Source organism: Rhopalosiphum padi, chromosome 4 (genome assembly GCF_020882245.1).
Source record: "Rhopalosiphum padi isolate XX-2018 chromosome 4, ASM2088224v1, whole genome shotgun sequence".
NCBI lineage: Eukaryota > Metazoa > Arthropoda > Insecta > Hemiptera > Aphididae > Rhopalosiphum > Rhopalosiphum padi.
In genome coordinates this window covers 41,869,957-41,885,084 of record NC_083600.1, presented here as the reverse complement: position 1 = coordinate 41,885,084, position 15,128 = coordinate 41,869,957, and the positions used below count along the sequence as shown (strand labels likewise).

General features: G+C 34.4%; 1 protein-coding gene across 2 annotated transcripts; it reads left to right on the top strand.

Annotated features, from left to right (window-relative positions):
• Positions 1 to 345: 345 nt before the first annotated feature.
• Positions 346 to 13,242, top strand: LOC132929582 (facilitated trehalose transporter Tret1-like). Of its 2 annotated transcripts, none has more exons than XM_060995033.1 (4): positions 346 to 1,124; positions 7,126 to 7,261; positions 9,290 to 9,475; positions 10,961 to 13,240. In XM_060995033.1, the coding sequence occupies exons 1-4, from the start codon at positions 1,068 to 1,070 to the stop codon at positions 12,118 to 12,120; spliced, it is 1,539 nt and encodes a 512-aa protein (XP_060851016.1). In that variant the 5' UTR covers positions 346 to 1,067; the 3' UTR covers positions 12,121 to 13,240. The 2 variants fall into 2 exon arrangements, with proteins under 2 accessions (XP_060851016.1, XP_060851015.1); XM_060995032.1 differs by lacking the exon at positions 346 to 1,124 and adding an exon at positions 5,369 to 5,797 and having other exon boundaries at positions 10,961 to 13,242.
• The last annotated feature ends 1,886 nt before the right edge of the window (positions 13,243 to 15,128 follow it).

Genomic DNA, 15,128 nt, shown 5'->3' with positions numbered 1-15,128 from the left:
GTATTGCGGAGGACAAACATTTTGAAAGGTAAATATACCAATATTATTATATACGTGTCGTGTTTTCGATGTCGACTCGCATATCATTATTGAAGTTTCTCGTGCACTGCTATTATACCTATACCGTAGTGGAAACCATAACGTCCACTTTGACGACGGCCCAATATAACAACGCGGTTTAGCCCGTATTATTATGGCGTATACCATAGTATACCTATAGCAACCAGTATATATGTACCCGCGGTCACACATACGCGTCATTACACGGCTGTCGTACGCGTGTAATTACGATAATGCGCGCCGTCTTGTGTGTGCGATGATGATGATGTCATCGTGGACCTGTTACCGTATTGTTCGCGGCACCGGACTAGCGCTAGAGCGGACACACGATCCGCGGCGGGCGGCGTTAATTCGCGCGATGCAAAAATTTCACGCCGCCGTCCGCGTTACGTAAAAATAGTAGGAGTCGCGCGCGTATCGACGGCGGCGGTTCGGGCACGCGACATTCGCCGACTCCGCGGCACAGTCGGCATCTCATCGGCCTGTAGAGACATTACGACAACAACAACAACAACAACAACATCACCACCGACACTGTATAGACAATCCTATAAAATAAAAATCAACAACAGTCGTCGCCGCAGTGTGTTTTTTAAAGTGATCAAAAAATTATATTAAAATATATTTTATATCGTTTTGATATAAGGACAGAATTTTTTTTTGTTTTTAACGACTTTATCGTGCACGTGTCGATCGCATCGGGCGCCGGAAAAGTTCGGAGAGAGGAGAATCGCAGTCGCCTCTGTACGCACAATAAACGGACAGAATTCTTTCGATCTTTTCGTTTCCATATTTTTGTACATACTGCAAACAATATATATATCGCAATAATATTTTCCGAGTGTTTCCGAAGATACGGTTCGTTTTTCCGTCCGCCTCGTCGCGATAGCCGTTTTTCATCAGTGCGTCTACACGTGACAACCGCAGCAGCAGCAGCCGCCGCCGATGAGACCTGGTGGTGCCAAGGTATCCTCCATAGGTGGGCACCCCGCGATACTTGAAGGGTCATGAAAAATTCCTTCAAGACGTTATGGAACACCTGGCAATGGGGATGTGGCCGAACTGTGAGTACGACAACGTTTTCGTAGTCTATACGTCAGCGCCGTGCCCGGGAGGGAATTGGGGAGGCCCGAGCACTCGTGTTATTGCTCACGGGATTTTTATGCTTCACAAATTGGTTTACATTTTGTATTTATTATAATGACCAAAAATATTACCGATATATAATATATGTATTTTAAAAACATTTTAGAACACCCCCTATATGTATAATTATTCTGGGTACGCCGCTGGCATGTTAACACACCTGTAGAAGATGTATATATTTATTTTTTTCACTCAAAAAAGCTGCAGCTAAGTCGTCGCATACCCCACTTTCTATGTGTGAGCGACCGACTGCACTTGTTTTCTTACACTCTTATAGGTAGAGGTACTCGCTGTGATATTATTCCCGACCTACTGTTTTGGCAACATTTGTTACTTTTATAATATTAAACATACAATTGTATATATTTAGAAAATAATGTATATAGTTTTATTTATAGTTGTGTATATTATATATATATTTAACATTTTATGCTTAAATTTTACCACGGTACTACAAAAATTGTGTCAACCATGTTTGAACCGCTCTTGTCAAATAAATAATTTAACTACACGTAGTCGAATAGTTTACATTTCGAAGAACAATATTTGATTCTTAACGGTCGAAATAGATTTGGTGCTAGGTACGTTGGTTGTAGACATCACTATATCGACTTCAAATTTATAAAAATCAAATTACTAAAAATGTATTTTACAGTTCTACCTATGCATATTGTTTTCAATTCGTATATATATATTATATATTATTAAAACTTATTATATAAGTTAGTTAGTTATTAATTATTACCTGCTGAAGTGAATTGTATATATATATATACATTATACAATTATTAATGGATTGTTTAATATTAAATATTTAAGTATACATAAGATATTCTTAAACAATAAAAACACGTGTAAAATGTTTAATATATAATAATATTTGACATATTCTATTCATTTCAATGTTCCTACGTTGTCTTAGTAAAAAAATATATAATTTATTATCAATAACCACGTTTTGTTTTTATTATACAACAGTAAAAAATATTTAAAACGCAATTATTAAATTAATTTATTAATCTATAAAACGCATTGATAAAATAAATACTAAATCTGAGGACCCGATTATGAACCAGATGTAGTCTGAAAATCCCAATCCATCATTATTACACCATTAGTTATTATAATCATTGCGTGTTAATACTTTGGGAAGTTAAGTTTTGACGATTGATGAGAAGTAAATTTATACTATAGGACCTATTACATTAAGCTATTTTGAGTTATTTTATATCTCGTCGAGGCTAACAATATATGTATAATGGAAAACAAACTGTCGATATCGTATTATATATTATATAGGTACTCATATAGGATCTTAAATAGGATGAATGTTCTCAGAACTTAAATATATAAAACTAATTTAAGAGAAAAAACATTTTAGTTATTATTATTATTATATATTTTTTTAAGAAAACGATTTGAAAAGCCCATTATAATTTTAACACTAAACACTTTTTGTGTAATTACTAGTACATAATAGATAGTATTTAAAATAATAGAAAACTTTAGTTATTGTTATGGACTGTAATATCGTACTATGATTAATTTAACAACTTATTTAGCCATTAGTATATTTTATGTAATAGGTATTACTATAATTTTTATCAACTACTATTTTAAATTAATATTTTATTATGTTACTAGTTACAGTGTATAATGCAGGCTTATAAAAATATATACACTGAAAACAAATAATAATTTGTCGAAAAATAAATATTCGTTTCTAAATTATTAATAAACTCTTTAAAAATTTTAACAACAAGCAACCAGTGTTTATTATTGTATAGTTATTTATCGAATGCAACTAGCTTTGTTTAAACAATATATAGTCTATAATATAAACACTTCTTTATGTTACGTGTTATATCTTGGTAAAGCTAAGAAAAATAGTATAAAAATTAATTAAAATTAATAAAACAAACAATAATACTTTTATATTTAATAATTCTTCTTATGTAAAATATATGTATGAAGTAATAAATTATATATAATCTATATGTAACTATGACAACTATGTAAGAACAAATTGTGTATGAAAGTAATTTGAAATACATAAAACTAATTTTATTAACGTTTATGCATAATACCTACATATATATCTAAAAATAATAAGTATTTGGTTATTATTTAAAAAATTAACTCATATATTTTTTATTAGGTACCCTACCAAAAATCATTTAAAAGTTACGAGACTAAATAATAAAATAACCACATTACCACAATGAACAAACATATTTTCAAATCATATTGTTAATTTCATAAATGGTTTTGAATTCCTATAAAATAATATCGATTAAATTAAAAAAAAAATTATTATTATCTACTTATTAAATAAACAACGATAAGCTATTTGTAATGGAAAAACGAACTGCTATATAGCATCCGATTGTATTATGAAGTTTTAATTTCCATCTAGTTTAAGAAAACAAAAAATCTGATATACAGTTTCGATGTACGTATGTATATAAGTATATAACTACTTTAAATTAAAAAATCCAATATTGTTAAATTGTAAGCAAATCATCAAAATTAATTTATATATAAAATGATTAATTATGCAATATTTTACTTATATTTTAAATAGGTGAACACTTTCTTTACAAATAAACAGATTCTATAACCATTTAACATAGTTTTCAATCAAATATGACTTTTTAATATTATTATTTTCAATTTTCTAAAGCTGTTAATACAACAAAATAATTTAACGATGAATGGTTACTGATCATTTTTAATATTCTACAAGAGCACCTTGTTTAAAAATATCTTTTTTCGTTTTAATAATATTTTCACATTGTGTAAATAATGTGAAACAATAATCAAATATATGATTTTTTATGTATACCATATTATTTAACGGTTTGCTCGCCTAACTTTACGCAATAGACAACAAACCGTTTGTTGTATCGCATAGATCACAATAGTGACTAAAGTGTTTAAGCAAATGAGATAGGTATATGTAGTTATTTTAGTATTTAGTATGTTATAAAAAAATTGGTAGGTACTAAATTTACACGATAAATTTCGGTAGGAAGGTATTTAATTTTTTTAGGCAATGACATACAATGATAGGTCAAACAATTAACAAATACAATAAAAACTATTTAATTGTTCTATTCAAAAAAAAATTCGATAAAACAATATAATATATCATAGTTAGTACTTATAGTATTAACCTATTTGATTACATTACTATAATATGATCTAATGATGACATATTTTGAATGAATCAATCTAAATATCGACGGAATGATACTATAGTATAATATTATAATATTTGAAACTATTTCAGAAATACTTGTTATATAACATAGTTTGAACTAAAGTAGCGCTAATAAGATAAAAAAAAAAATACAAAAACACTATACAATAACTTCCCAAGCAAAATCGTTAAATAAAAAAAATAAAAAAATAAAAATACTGTTGCAATAATTTATGATAATATCTTTCGTGTTCTTGTATGTCAATATATATGCAATTTTCTTCTCATTACGGTCGGCAATTACTTGACCATCAACTAAAATTATCTAATATATATTTATACAATTTCTAATTTGACATAGCAATTTAATAGTATAGATGAATAGATGATGGTTATAAGTTTAAAATGATGACATATCATAATTATCTGACCACTAATACCTATCTATGTATAATAATTATGTGTTATAATTTTGACGAATCTCCCAACTTACTTTTTAATAGACAAAACAAAAGTATAAAACTGAAATTACAAAACTCGAAATTTTTTTAGTTAAACGGAAATATAATTTATTATAGTAACGACATTGACCTTATCACTCATCAGTGATTAGACACGAGTAATTGCAAGGGAACCGGTCAAAAAAATATAATATAATATAAACATAAAACACAAAATAATATTATACATTAATACATTATTATACAATTTTATCACGTTTAACGTTCTACATAATGTTCATGCGTATATCATTACACATCTATATAATAATATATGTATATATCTTTTAGACATCGATCAAATTGTTTTCCTTGACTATCGCGTATGTTATAGACTTTGCACTGTACATAATATGAGAATATTATTCGCCCGACGCTCTAAAAATACATCGATAAGTACGACAAATATCGAAGAAACGTGATAAAAAAAACAAAGGTTATACGCAACTTCGCCATACCTTCTGTGTACAACATCACCATCATGATCACAACTCATATAATATAACGCATAATCAGTTTATTTTCAATTTTCATCGACGTAATTTCGATTTTAAATTACGACGTACCAACCACGCAAATAGACGACGTGTGAATGTGCGATTAAATTATTGTGGGCGTAGCAGGGGGTAAAACTGGTAAAGGGAACCCGACATTACGAGATGAGTGCTCGTATATATGGTGGTTAGGATAGGCGAGCGTACTTAATATTATTATGACTTCATGTCCTTGGACAATGCGTATAAAATAAACGGATTATTCTTAGAAATATTTTACCGGATATGATGTATGCCGTATGCGGATATCGTGGACGTCGAATTATGTTCCGGATTTCGTAAGTTACTGTCAAGACGTGCGGGAAATCTCTCGGCGGGTCCATAAAACTATAGCAGTAAGTGCGCGGTTATACCGCGAGCGTCGAGCGACAATAATAAGAACCTTCGCAGTAATTTTTCTGCGCACGAGCTAAAAATGTGTTATATAATCCGAATTTCACGCAGGACTGCTGCATCACAGTGCAAGACATAGTACACACAATCACGAGAACGATGAGTTTTACGTTGACAAGTCCGTGACCCATTTTTTGTATACTCACTTTTCAACCTCCAACTCTCATAAATAATATTGCTCGCGACTAAAAACAAAAAGTACACATTTGGCAATTTTTATTTTTCTAGAAATTTGCAGTTATGTTTTTTTGTCGAAACGGACGTTACTATTTTACAAACATATTGCAAAACCACGCTACACGGGACCGTATCATAATGTTCATAAGCTACGTACCTATTACAACAGATTCGTTTAGCATTAATGCGTTTATTAGTTTTGCAATATGATGTTATTATACGAACAGTTATACAATTAATTAACAACAATTACGGATCTCACAAGACAATGATTGATATCATCGCGTTAATCTAAAAATATTATTGTAATTTCAAATTATTATCGAAACCGGTGTACAAAAAAAAAAAACGGATGCTAACCGCGTGGTATTCAAACGCAACTTCTGACGTACCATATAAATTCCACTTTTCCAGCGAGTGCAGCGATTTCAGTCGGCACGCGGCCGCCATATGATTTTACAGGGTATATAATCACACGATTCGATTGTACCTACGTAACACGCGCGCGCCCACGTATTTATGAAAACCCAATAAAACGTATCAGCGGCGCTAAGTGGACTTGATACTTATGTATGTATGTGCATATATAAAATTATAATAAGCTCTGCGCTGCCAAACACCGCGAGAGTTGATATGCACACGCGTGGCCTATGACTCAATCAATCACGGTGTTATTGTGGCTTGTGTGCGCGTACCTACCTATGTCAAAAATGTCTTGGTAGCGATTGACTCATAAATTGCCAAGGTTCAAGGCGTCCGAAAAGGAAATACTTATAGGTTCTTTTTTTTCTTTTTTAATTTAACATTGTGTCAAAGCGTCCTTCAATGAACCCCATGCGGACAGAGTTCATATATACGCGCTCGCCGTGTGTTCCATATACACCTATATATACGAGTGGCGGGCAATTTAATTGAAATTAAGTCGTCTCATCCATTATAACTAGATTAGTGCAGCAGCAACAAAAAAATTATGCGATTCGTTGCACCTGATATATATATATACATTATACACATAGTTATTCATATTAATATAGCCATAAAGGTATAATACGTATTATATTGCGTTGTAATAATATGCGCTTTCGTTTTGCAGATCATGTCCGCCGTGGCAGCCCATGTCAATTCAATTTCCGTGGGCATGTGTCAGGGGTTCTCGGCAGTACTCCTTCCGCAACTCCTCGACTCCAACAGTTCCATTTTAGTAAACAACGTGGAAGCGTCGTGGATAGGTGAGGCGAAAACGATAACGGCCATCATAATTATTTAGCTGCGTCTTGCACTTACACAATTACACTGTATAATCGGGCGCATCTAACGCATATATGATTTATTAATTAATTAATTTTACGGGCAGAAGCCATTTGAATATACTTAAATGATTTAAATAAATTGACGCAATATAGTTACAACAACAAACGAAACGTATGACGTACAAGGATATTAAAATTAAATTTACAAAGCACTAAATACACTTAACTTAAACGTATTACATACGCGAAAGCCGGTAGGTGTATAATATAATATACAGCGGTTAGGGTGCCTCTGTCCGCATCTTGCAGTCGAAACGGACTTATAGACGAATACTCGATGGAAATTAATAATACGCAACGCGTCTACGTCGATCGCGGGCTGTTTGCAAACTTTTACAATCGAAAAACAGAAAAATACTTATAAATCTAATAGACATAGACGGTCACGGTTTGATGTAGGTACCTATTAAAATATCAAAACATCTGCAATGGTTATGATTTATAATGTATATATGTACGATTTACTGGCGGAGGACGAACACGGCAAACCACCTCAATCAATGAATATACAATATATATCGTACATATTATATAGGGTAATATATAAACAGATAGATATAATCTTGCGTTAATCAACATAATAATAAACCGCGAACACAATGAGCAGCGTGTCACACTAGGGTACCTACCTACTAATTATCGCGGGTCACGCCGAACGTACTTGGACGAAAAACGGCCACAACTACGGGCTTTGCTAATACAGCTGCTGTGTAACTCGACGTGTATAGACGAATAAGACGTCTCGATCGGAGGAAAAATAAACAACCGGTTGCAAAAGTATCTCATAATGATTTATTGAAAGTCACAATATCAATTATACGCCGGTCGATCAGTGTAATTATATAGGGTATGCTTATAATATAGACGATATATTATAATTGTTTACAGAAATCGATTTGTCGTTTTTTTTTTTTGTACTCGATGAGCGCACATTGGTACAACCATTTCATAGAGGCACACTCATTTGGTCGTTTTATCATAAAATTACTATATATCGTTACCTGCACCGAATCCGATCGTTTTTCCAAACTTCGCATTCGTGATTTCGTCGATTTCGACGACGGCAATATAATATATATTTATTATACTACAGCGTATACACTTATGATGCCAATAAGGAAACGATTTGCCATACTCTATGCGCTACCTATTATTCTGAAACAGATTATATATGTACCAATCATACATACGCGTTCCACATGTGATTTACTTTCGCTCTAGCCGCAGAACCCGCAGACCATAATTTCAATCATTAAGAGCAATGTCATTATCTATCCCGGGTTCGAGGTGTCTCCAGGTTGCGGTCAAGGTTGTCCGGTATAAACGCTCGATAACAATCGCGCGCAATAAATATAATTTGCAAAACGGCAAAGAAAAAAATATGAAAGTTCCTGTCCGCATTAGCACGCGCAATTATTGGCTTAATAATGACACATGATTGATATGCTCGAGTAGTTGGCCCGTCGCTATATGGTTAATTGAATGCGATCTTTCAACCCGAACGCAGGACTTTATGTAATACCTACGTCTTAAATATGCGTCTTAAAACTGTTCGACTATAAAATCACGTTATTATTACAAATTACAATATTGTAATAAATCACGCCACAGATGGTTATTGTTATAATAATTTGACCATAATTATTTGACCGAGACCGCTGCGCATTTTAAGTTTTTTGAATTTCTGACTTCTTTAAGCGTTTCCAAAAAACGTATGGCTCAATAATAATTTTCATATAGAAACGGTAGAATTTAGTATGGATCGATAAAATTTCATTTTTTTTTATTTGTGTAACAATTTATTACCTATATGTTATAAAACGTAATAATTTCCGGCAACTGTACAGCCTGAAAAATGTTCAAACTATATACTACTGAAATACTTTAAAATACAAATACGAGTCTAGTATTTTTTTATATATATATTTTATCTTATTGTTTTTACAGCCAGTTTAGGGGTTATATCGAACCCTCTAGGAGCGTTGATGTCCGGTGTTTTCATGCAGACCTTAGGGAGAAAAACAACAGTTCAATTGACATCTATACCGTTCTTAATTGGTTGGACAATAATTGGATTGTCTACAGACATAACGTTTTTATGTTTGGGTCGATTCATATCAGGAGTCGCTATCGGTAAGAGAAATAAATTTGTGTATATTATTTTATATAACAGTATATGTCATAGTCGTCTAAATATCCGTAGAAAATAGTTTTTTAGTATTTTTACTTAAGAGGACATCATGTACAACACATATAGAAACCTTGTATTAAGAAGACGTCACATCCGCATGACGTGTTATTGTTCCTTTTTGAAAACGTACACAAACAGCATTTAGAACATTTGCGTTCAGCTGGTAAATTTTGCGTAGTTAACTTTATATTAGATTGGATCGAAATACTATTTAACTCAAAAGTAAGAACATGTGTTTTTCGACAGTTTCTTGCGGTATTTTAATTTTTAAGCAATTTATGAACATTTTTTAGCTTAAATATTTTACACACTCATAACTTGCTTAAAATTTAAGTATCGTAAAAATCAACTAAATAAAACACAGTGTTGCTTCTTACTTTTAAGCTTGAGAATCGGTAAATTTCAATCTTTAATTAAAATCAACTTGTAAAAAATAATCGTACATGTGCGATGTGCCTAACACGTTTGTAAGACGAAAACAACACATACGGACATAATGTTCTCTTAAAAATTTGTTTTTGAATCAATTTAGAGAGTATCAAAAATAATTATCTTATCACAATATTATGGTCTATATAAATGTATGTGTGTGTGTGTGTGTGTGTGTGTGTGTATGTGTTACCGTCAATGATCAAATTAAATAATGACGTAAATGTCTAATCAATATCATTAACTCCCGACACTAGTAGTCAGTAGACTATATACTATATAGTCAATACCAAGGCATCCAATGAACATTTTTTATCACTTATTATGGTCGAAATTAAAGACCGAAATATTACAAATAATATTTTCGTTACTCAGGAAAATTGCTAAACACTTCATTACCTGAAAATAATGGGCATTGACGCTATTTCCTAGTCAACATCGTATACAGTCTCTAATTTATTCGGAAATATCGTTATTCAGTGGCGCCGAACCTATAATCCACGAGGAGCGTCCGCCCATTTTTTTCGGTGGATGGGGTCCGTGGGTACCCCAAAAAAGTATTTATGTAAGTTATAAATGTATAAATACGTGTAGCAGGCCCGTAAAAAATAGGGAATAAAAAAATGTTTATATATTTTATGGTGTAAAAGGTGGTGGGTAACAAGAAATAATTTTTGCCCTACCCCCCTAATTTAATTTTAGTTCGGCATCACTGTCGTCATTGACTACATGACTATGTGTAGTACTTATTAACGTTAATTAGAGTAGACAGTGGCGTGTATGGAGGAGAACCCCTCACTACCCCTCATATATCTGAAATGTGCGGTTAGTACGGGCAATGATTTCGATTGTATAATTAATTGGAACTTAAGAATGGACATTTGTTTAACCCCCCCCCCCCCCCATGAAATTAATTTCTATATACGCCACTGCTCGTAGATATATTTGTATTATAGTAATTAGTAAATTAAACGGTTTTTTTTCCGTGTATATAACAGGCATGTCGTCGGCTTGTTACGTTTACGTGGCAGAAGTGAGCTTGGCTAAACACCGAGGTGTGCTGTCGTCGTTCGGGCCGATTTTCGTGTCGATCGGAGTGCTGATCGTCTACTCGCTGGGCTCGATCATGCCGTGGCAGGTGGTCAGCATCCTGTGCGCACTAACGTCGTTCCTGAGCTTCCTGTCGGTGAACCTGACGCCCGAGTCGCCGTCGTGGCTGGCGTCCAAGGGCCGCGTTGCGGACGCCGGCAAGTCGCTGATGTGGCTGCGCCGGAAACCGTCGCTGGCCGACAAGGAGCTGGCCGAGATCCTGAACAACCTGGCCGACGGCAACAACGGGTCCTCGTCCGCGCCCACGCTCCGGGACTTCGCCGCGCCCGCCGTCTGGAAACCGTTCCTGATCCTGGTGTGCTTCTTCGTGCTGCAGGAGGCCAGCGGCATATACATAATACTGTACTACGCCGTAAACTTTTTCCAAGTGGCCGGCTCGACGGTGGACAGCAACGTGGCGTCGATCGCGGTCGCCGTGCTCCGGCTGGTCATGAGCGTCACCGGGTCCGTGTGCATACAGCACGTGAACCGCCGGACGATGGCCATGGCGTCGGCCGTCCTGATGGCCGTGTCGATGGCCGCGTGCGGCGCGTACGAGTCGGCGTACGGGCCGCTGCTGGTGGACGCCAGGCCGTACGGCTGGGTGCCGCTGGCGTGCATCCTGTTCAACGTGAGCGTCAGCATGCTGGGAATGGTGCCGCTGCCGTGGATGATGATCGGCGAGCTGTTCCCGCTCAAGGTCCGCGGCATAATGGGCGGCCTGGTGCCGTCGCTGGGCTACTTCTTCATATTCGTCACGGTGAAAATGTCGCCGAGCCTGATGACCGCGCTGGCCACCGACCAGATCATGTGGCTGTTCGCGGCCGCCGCCGCGCTCGCCGCGTGCTTCGTGGCCGCGTTCCTGCCGGAGACCCGGGGCAAGACGCTGCTCCAGATCGAGAAGCTGTTCAGCAGCGGCGACCGCGACGCCACGCACAAGGGCGCCGCGGTGTACGCGGAAAAGAAGAAGTTCAAGCCCGGCGATCCGGCCACCGCGGTGTACACCATCAGTTCGTTGGTGGACGCGTGTCACAAACTGCCGCCGGTGCGACCGCCGCCGGGCATATAGGCGCGCCACTTTCGCCGCGTGTGGTGAAAATCTACAGCGCCTATATGATGATGATGATGATGATATATATATGAACTCTGATCAAAACGATTTCGCCGGTGCCTACATATATATACATAGACGTGGACTGACGGGTAACTAAATCATATTTTTGTGCGATGCGTTGCGCACGCGGATCGGTTAGTGGGTATATATACGGTGTGCACGGGGACGTGTTCGACCGCCTGCGACACACCGCTGCGCGTGTTGCGACGATTTGCTCGGTTTTGCGTTCGCGCGCACGACGTCGTTTTAGTATATTATACGATAGCGACGGTTAAGCATATCGCGGAAAGAAGAAATCCGTCCGCACGACAATAATATTAGCGTGTTAGCATAACGGCGTTATGGCAATCCGATTTTTTTGTATACCCGAGTCGCGGTATCGGAGGTAATATCCGATTCGCTTCTTTGGGTATAACCTGCAGCTATAGGTATATATTATTATAGGTATACATCACTGCACTGCCCGTGACTTATTATGTAACGGATACGAATTGAAAAAACGTAGTCGTCTTAAGGATCACGTCCTGTCAGTCAATTAATCACGCGCGCACAAAGATATTTACACTTGTTTTTTATTATAATTATTATTTTAATTATTTGTTTTTTTTGTTTGTCGACATCAACTAATATACCGTAGTTATGAAGACATAATAATAATTGAGTGTAATTGCTCCTATATTGTATATTTTTATATTTTATATAAATGGCGTTAATGGACTTAATGAGAGAACTGGTAATGTATATATATATATTATATCTTACCGTGTTACCTATATGTATATACCACCTATTATATAGTACGGCTATTGTACACATCATACCATGCATGACAGCGACATATGTGATCGAAATCAAATAACACAACAACTACTGTAGTTGTTGTTTTATCCCTGTATAATTAAGTATTTATCAAATTATTTATTCTATAATTGTATTGCCTAAATTGTAAATAAAACAAACTTGTGATATTATTTTATTATTAGGCGAATTGTGTAAAATCAATTAGTGTTGTATTATGTACATTTTTTTATAAAATAATTTATTAACTGTATTATATATTGATAAAAATACAGTATAAATAATAAATCTAAGAAAATACGTCTTTTTATTTACCCCGTTGTCCTGTTATGACAATTTGTCATTTCAAACGTCCATAATATGCTTTAACCTCGTTTGAAATTTTAATACATAACATATCATTTCACTAGAAAAAGAAACTATTTTCAGATTTACATAAACTTCTTCTTTCTACAGCCGTTGTGTTATAGGATGAAAATTCGAAATATGCCGGATTTCTTAAAGAATTCATGTTGCGCGTATAACATTCATATGAATTTATTCACGTTACAACGGTGCGAATACAATAAATTGAAGTAAGTAAGTAATACGGTTAAATAATTATTCAAATGTGGTGATAACTGCAGACAACGGGCTGCATCAATGTATTGATTACTGACTATTGCCATCGATTCGCGTCAACATTGCTTTACGGAAATCTATAACTATGTCCTGTGACTGTGTAGGTATAGATTACACAACGCATAGACATCGGTAATATCGCCGTACATTAAAAATAAAATATTGAATGTCGCAAATTTATATCATTTATCAACTAGAATGTAATATTGTTAAAATAATACTTACAAACTCTACAATCTTACATTTATTATAATTTATCAATATGATATAATTATATAAATAGATACTTTTGACAAATAAATATTACCAATTCGTCATTTCAACGGCATAGATCATTTTCGTATTATATTTACCATATCTACGAAAGTAAGCATAGACGTACCTCAATAATTATAAGTCCTCAAATACTTAGAGCTTGAATCCGAAATCCGCTTAAAATTATCATTAACTTGAGATTGAAAGTGAAACGTTCGATTTTAGAGAATATCATCACTTAAAACTATATCATATCAAACTTTATACCATCATACCTATTTTGATAATCTCAATTATTTGTGTACAGTATCCTGCTAGGAAAAATCAACATTTCCCGCTCCTCCTGTACCTACTCACGCAATAATTGTTTTTGGTTTCGCTTATTATTTATAAATAAAAAGAAATTACTCATTTCGCAATCGTTCAGTGATTCGGCGTGGTCTTTTTGAAGCTATGTTATTGAAATATTAACATTCACCAACTGGCTACCACTTGATTTCTGTAATCGTGTAAAAAAATAAACTAATATTTATTTTGATAAAACAACAACGCACGTTACAATAAGACGCACGCGGGTATAACAGTCGAAAACAATTATTACCGATTATTAACAAATAGTTTTGTGTCACGACTTACGGTGTTATAGTACCTAATCATGACGTCATATCAAAGTTATACTTTAAAAAGTTTATAAATATAACAAAATAAACGATAGCCGATAAACAATAATTAATGGTTAGAAGGTCGCTGCAAGAAAATAAGCAACATATTTTATATAATAATGTGTATATACTTATATTTTATTTTAAACGTCAGAAATATGAAATAATATATAAATATCTGAGATAAATTTTATCAGTTTTCGTTAAACTGAAAACTATTCAGGAAACAATTCTTTTTTTATGAAACCGATTTCAGTAAGGTATATTTCCAATATATGGTCCCGGTTGGAATTTGATGAAAACCTACGTGGCTACTGACGAATGTCTGACAACCCATCTAAAATGATTTGGGAACAAAATGAACGTGAAGTCACTACATTCACACACGGCCCTTTAAACACCAAAACAATATGATACAATTTAATACAATTACAAATTAATATATTATATTATAAACAGTTTTGTATAATATGTATAAGGTTGTATCAAAGCTAACTAAATTAAAAAAAAAAAAAAAAAAAAATAATGTTTATATAATGTTTATATAATAAAAAAATCATACTTCACTTTTAATTCTATCAAAAATTACTTTGCAGGAGAAAATCACAAAAAAGTAGTAAAACTGGT

Coding starts and splice junctions, on each gene's coding strand:
- LOC132929582 (XM_060995032.1), top strand. CDS start 5,702: ATGCGGATATCGTGGACGTCGAATTATGTTCCGGATTTCGTAAGTTAC. Junction 5,798..7,125: donor GGGTCCATAAAACTATAGCA/GTAAGTGCGCGG, acceptor TTCGTTTTGCAG/ATCATGTCCGCCGTGGCAGC. Junction 9,476..10,960: donor CATATCAGGAGTCGCTATCG/GTAAGAGAAATA, acceptor TGTATATAACAG/GCATGTCGTCGGCTTGTTAC.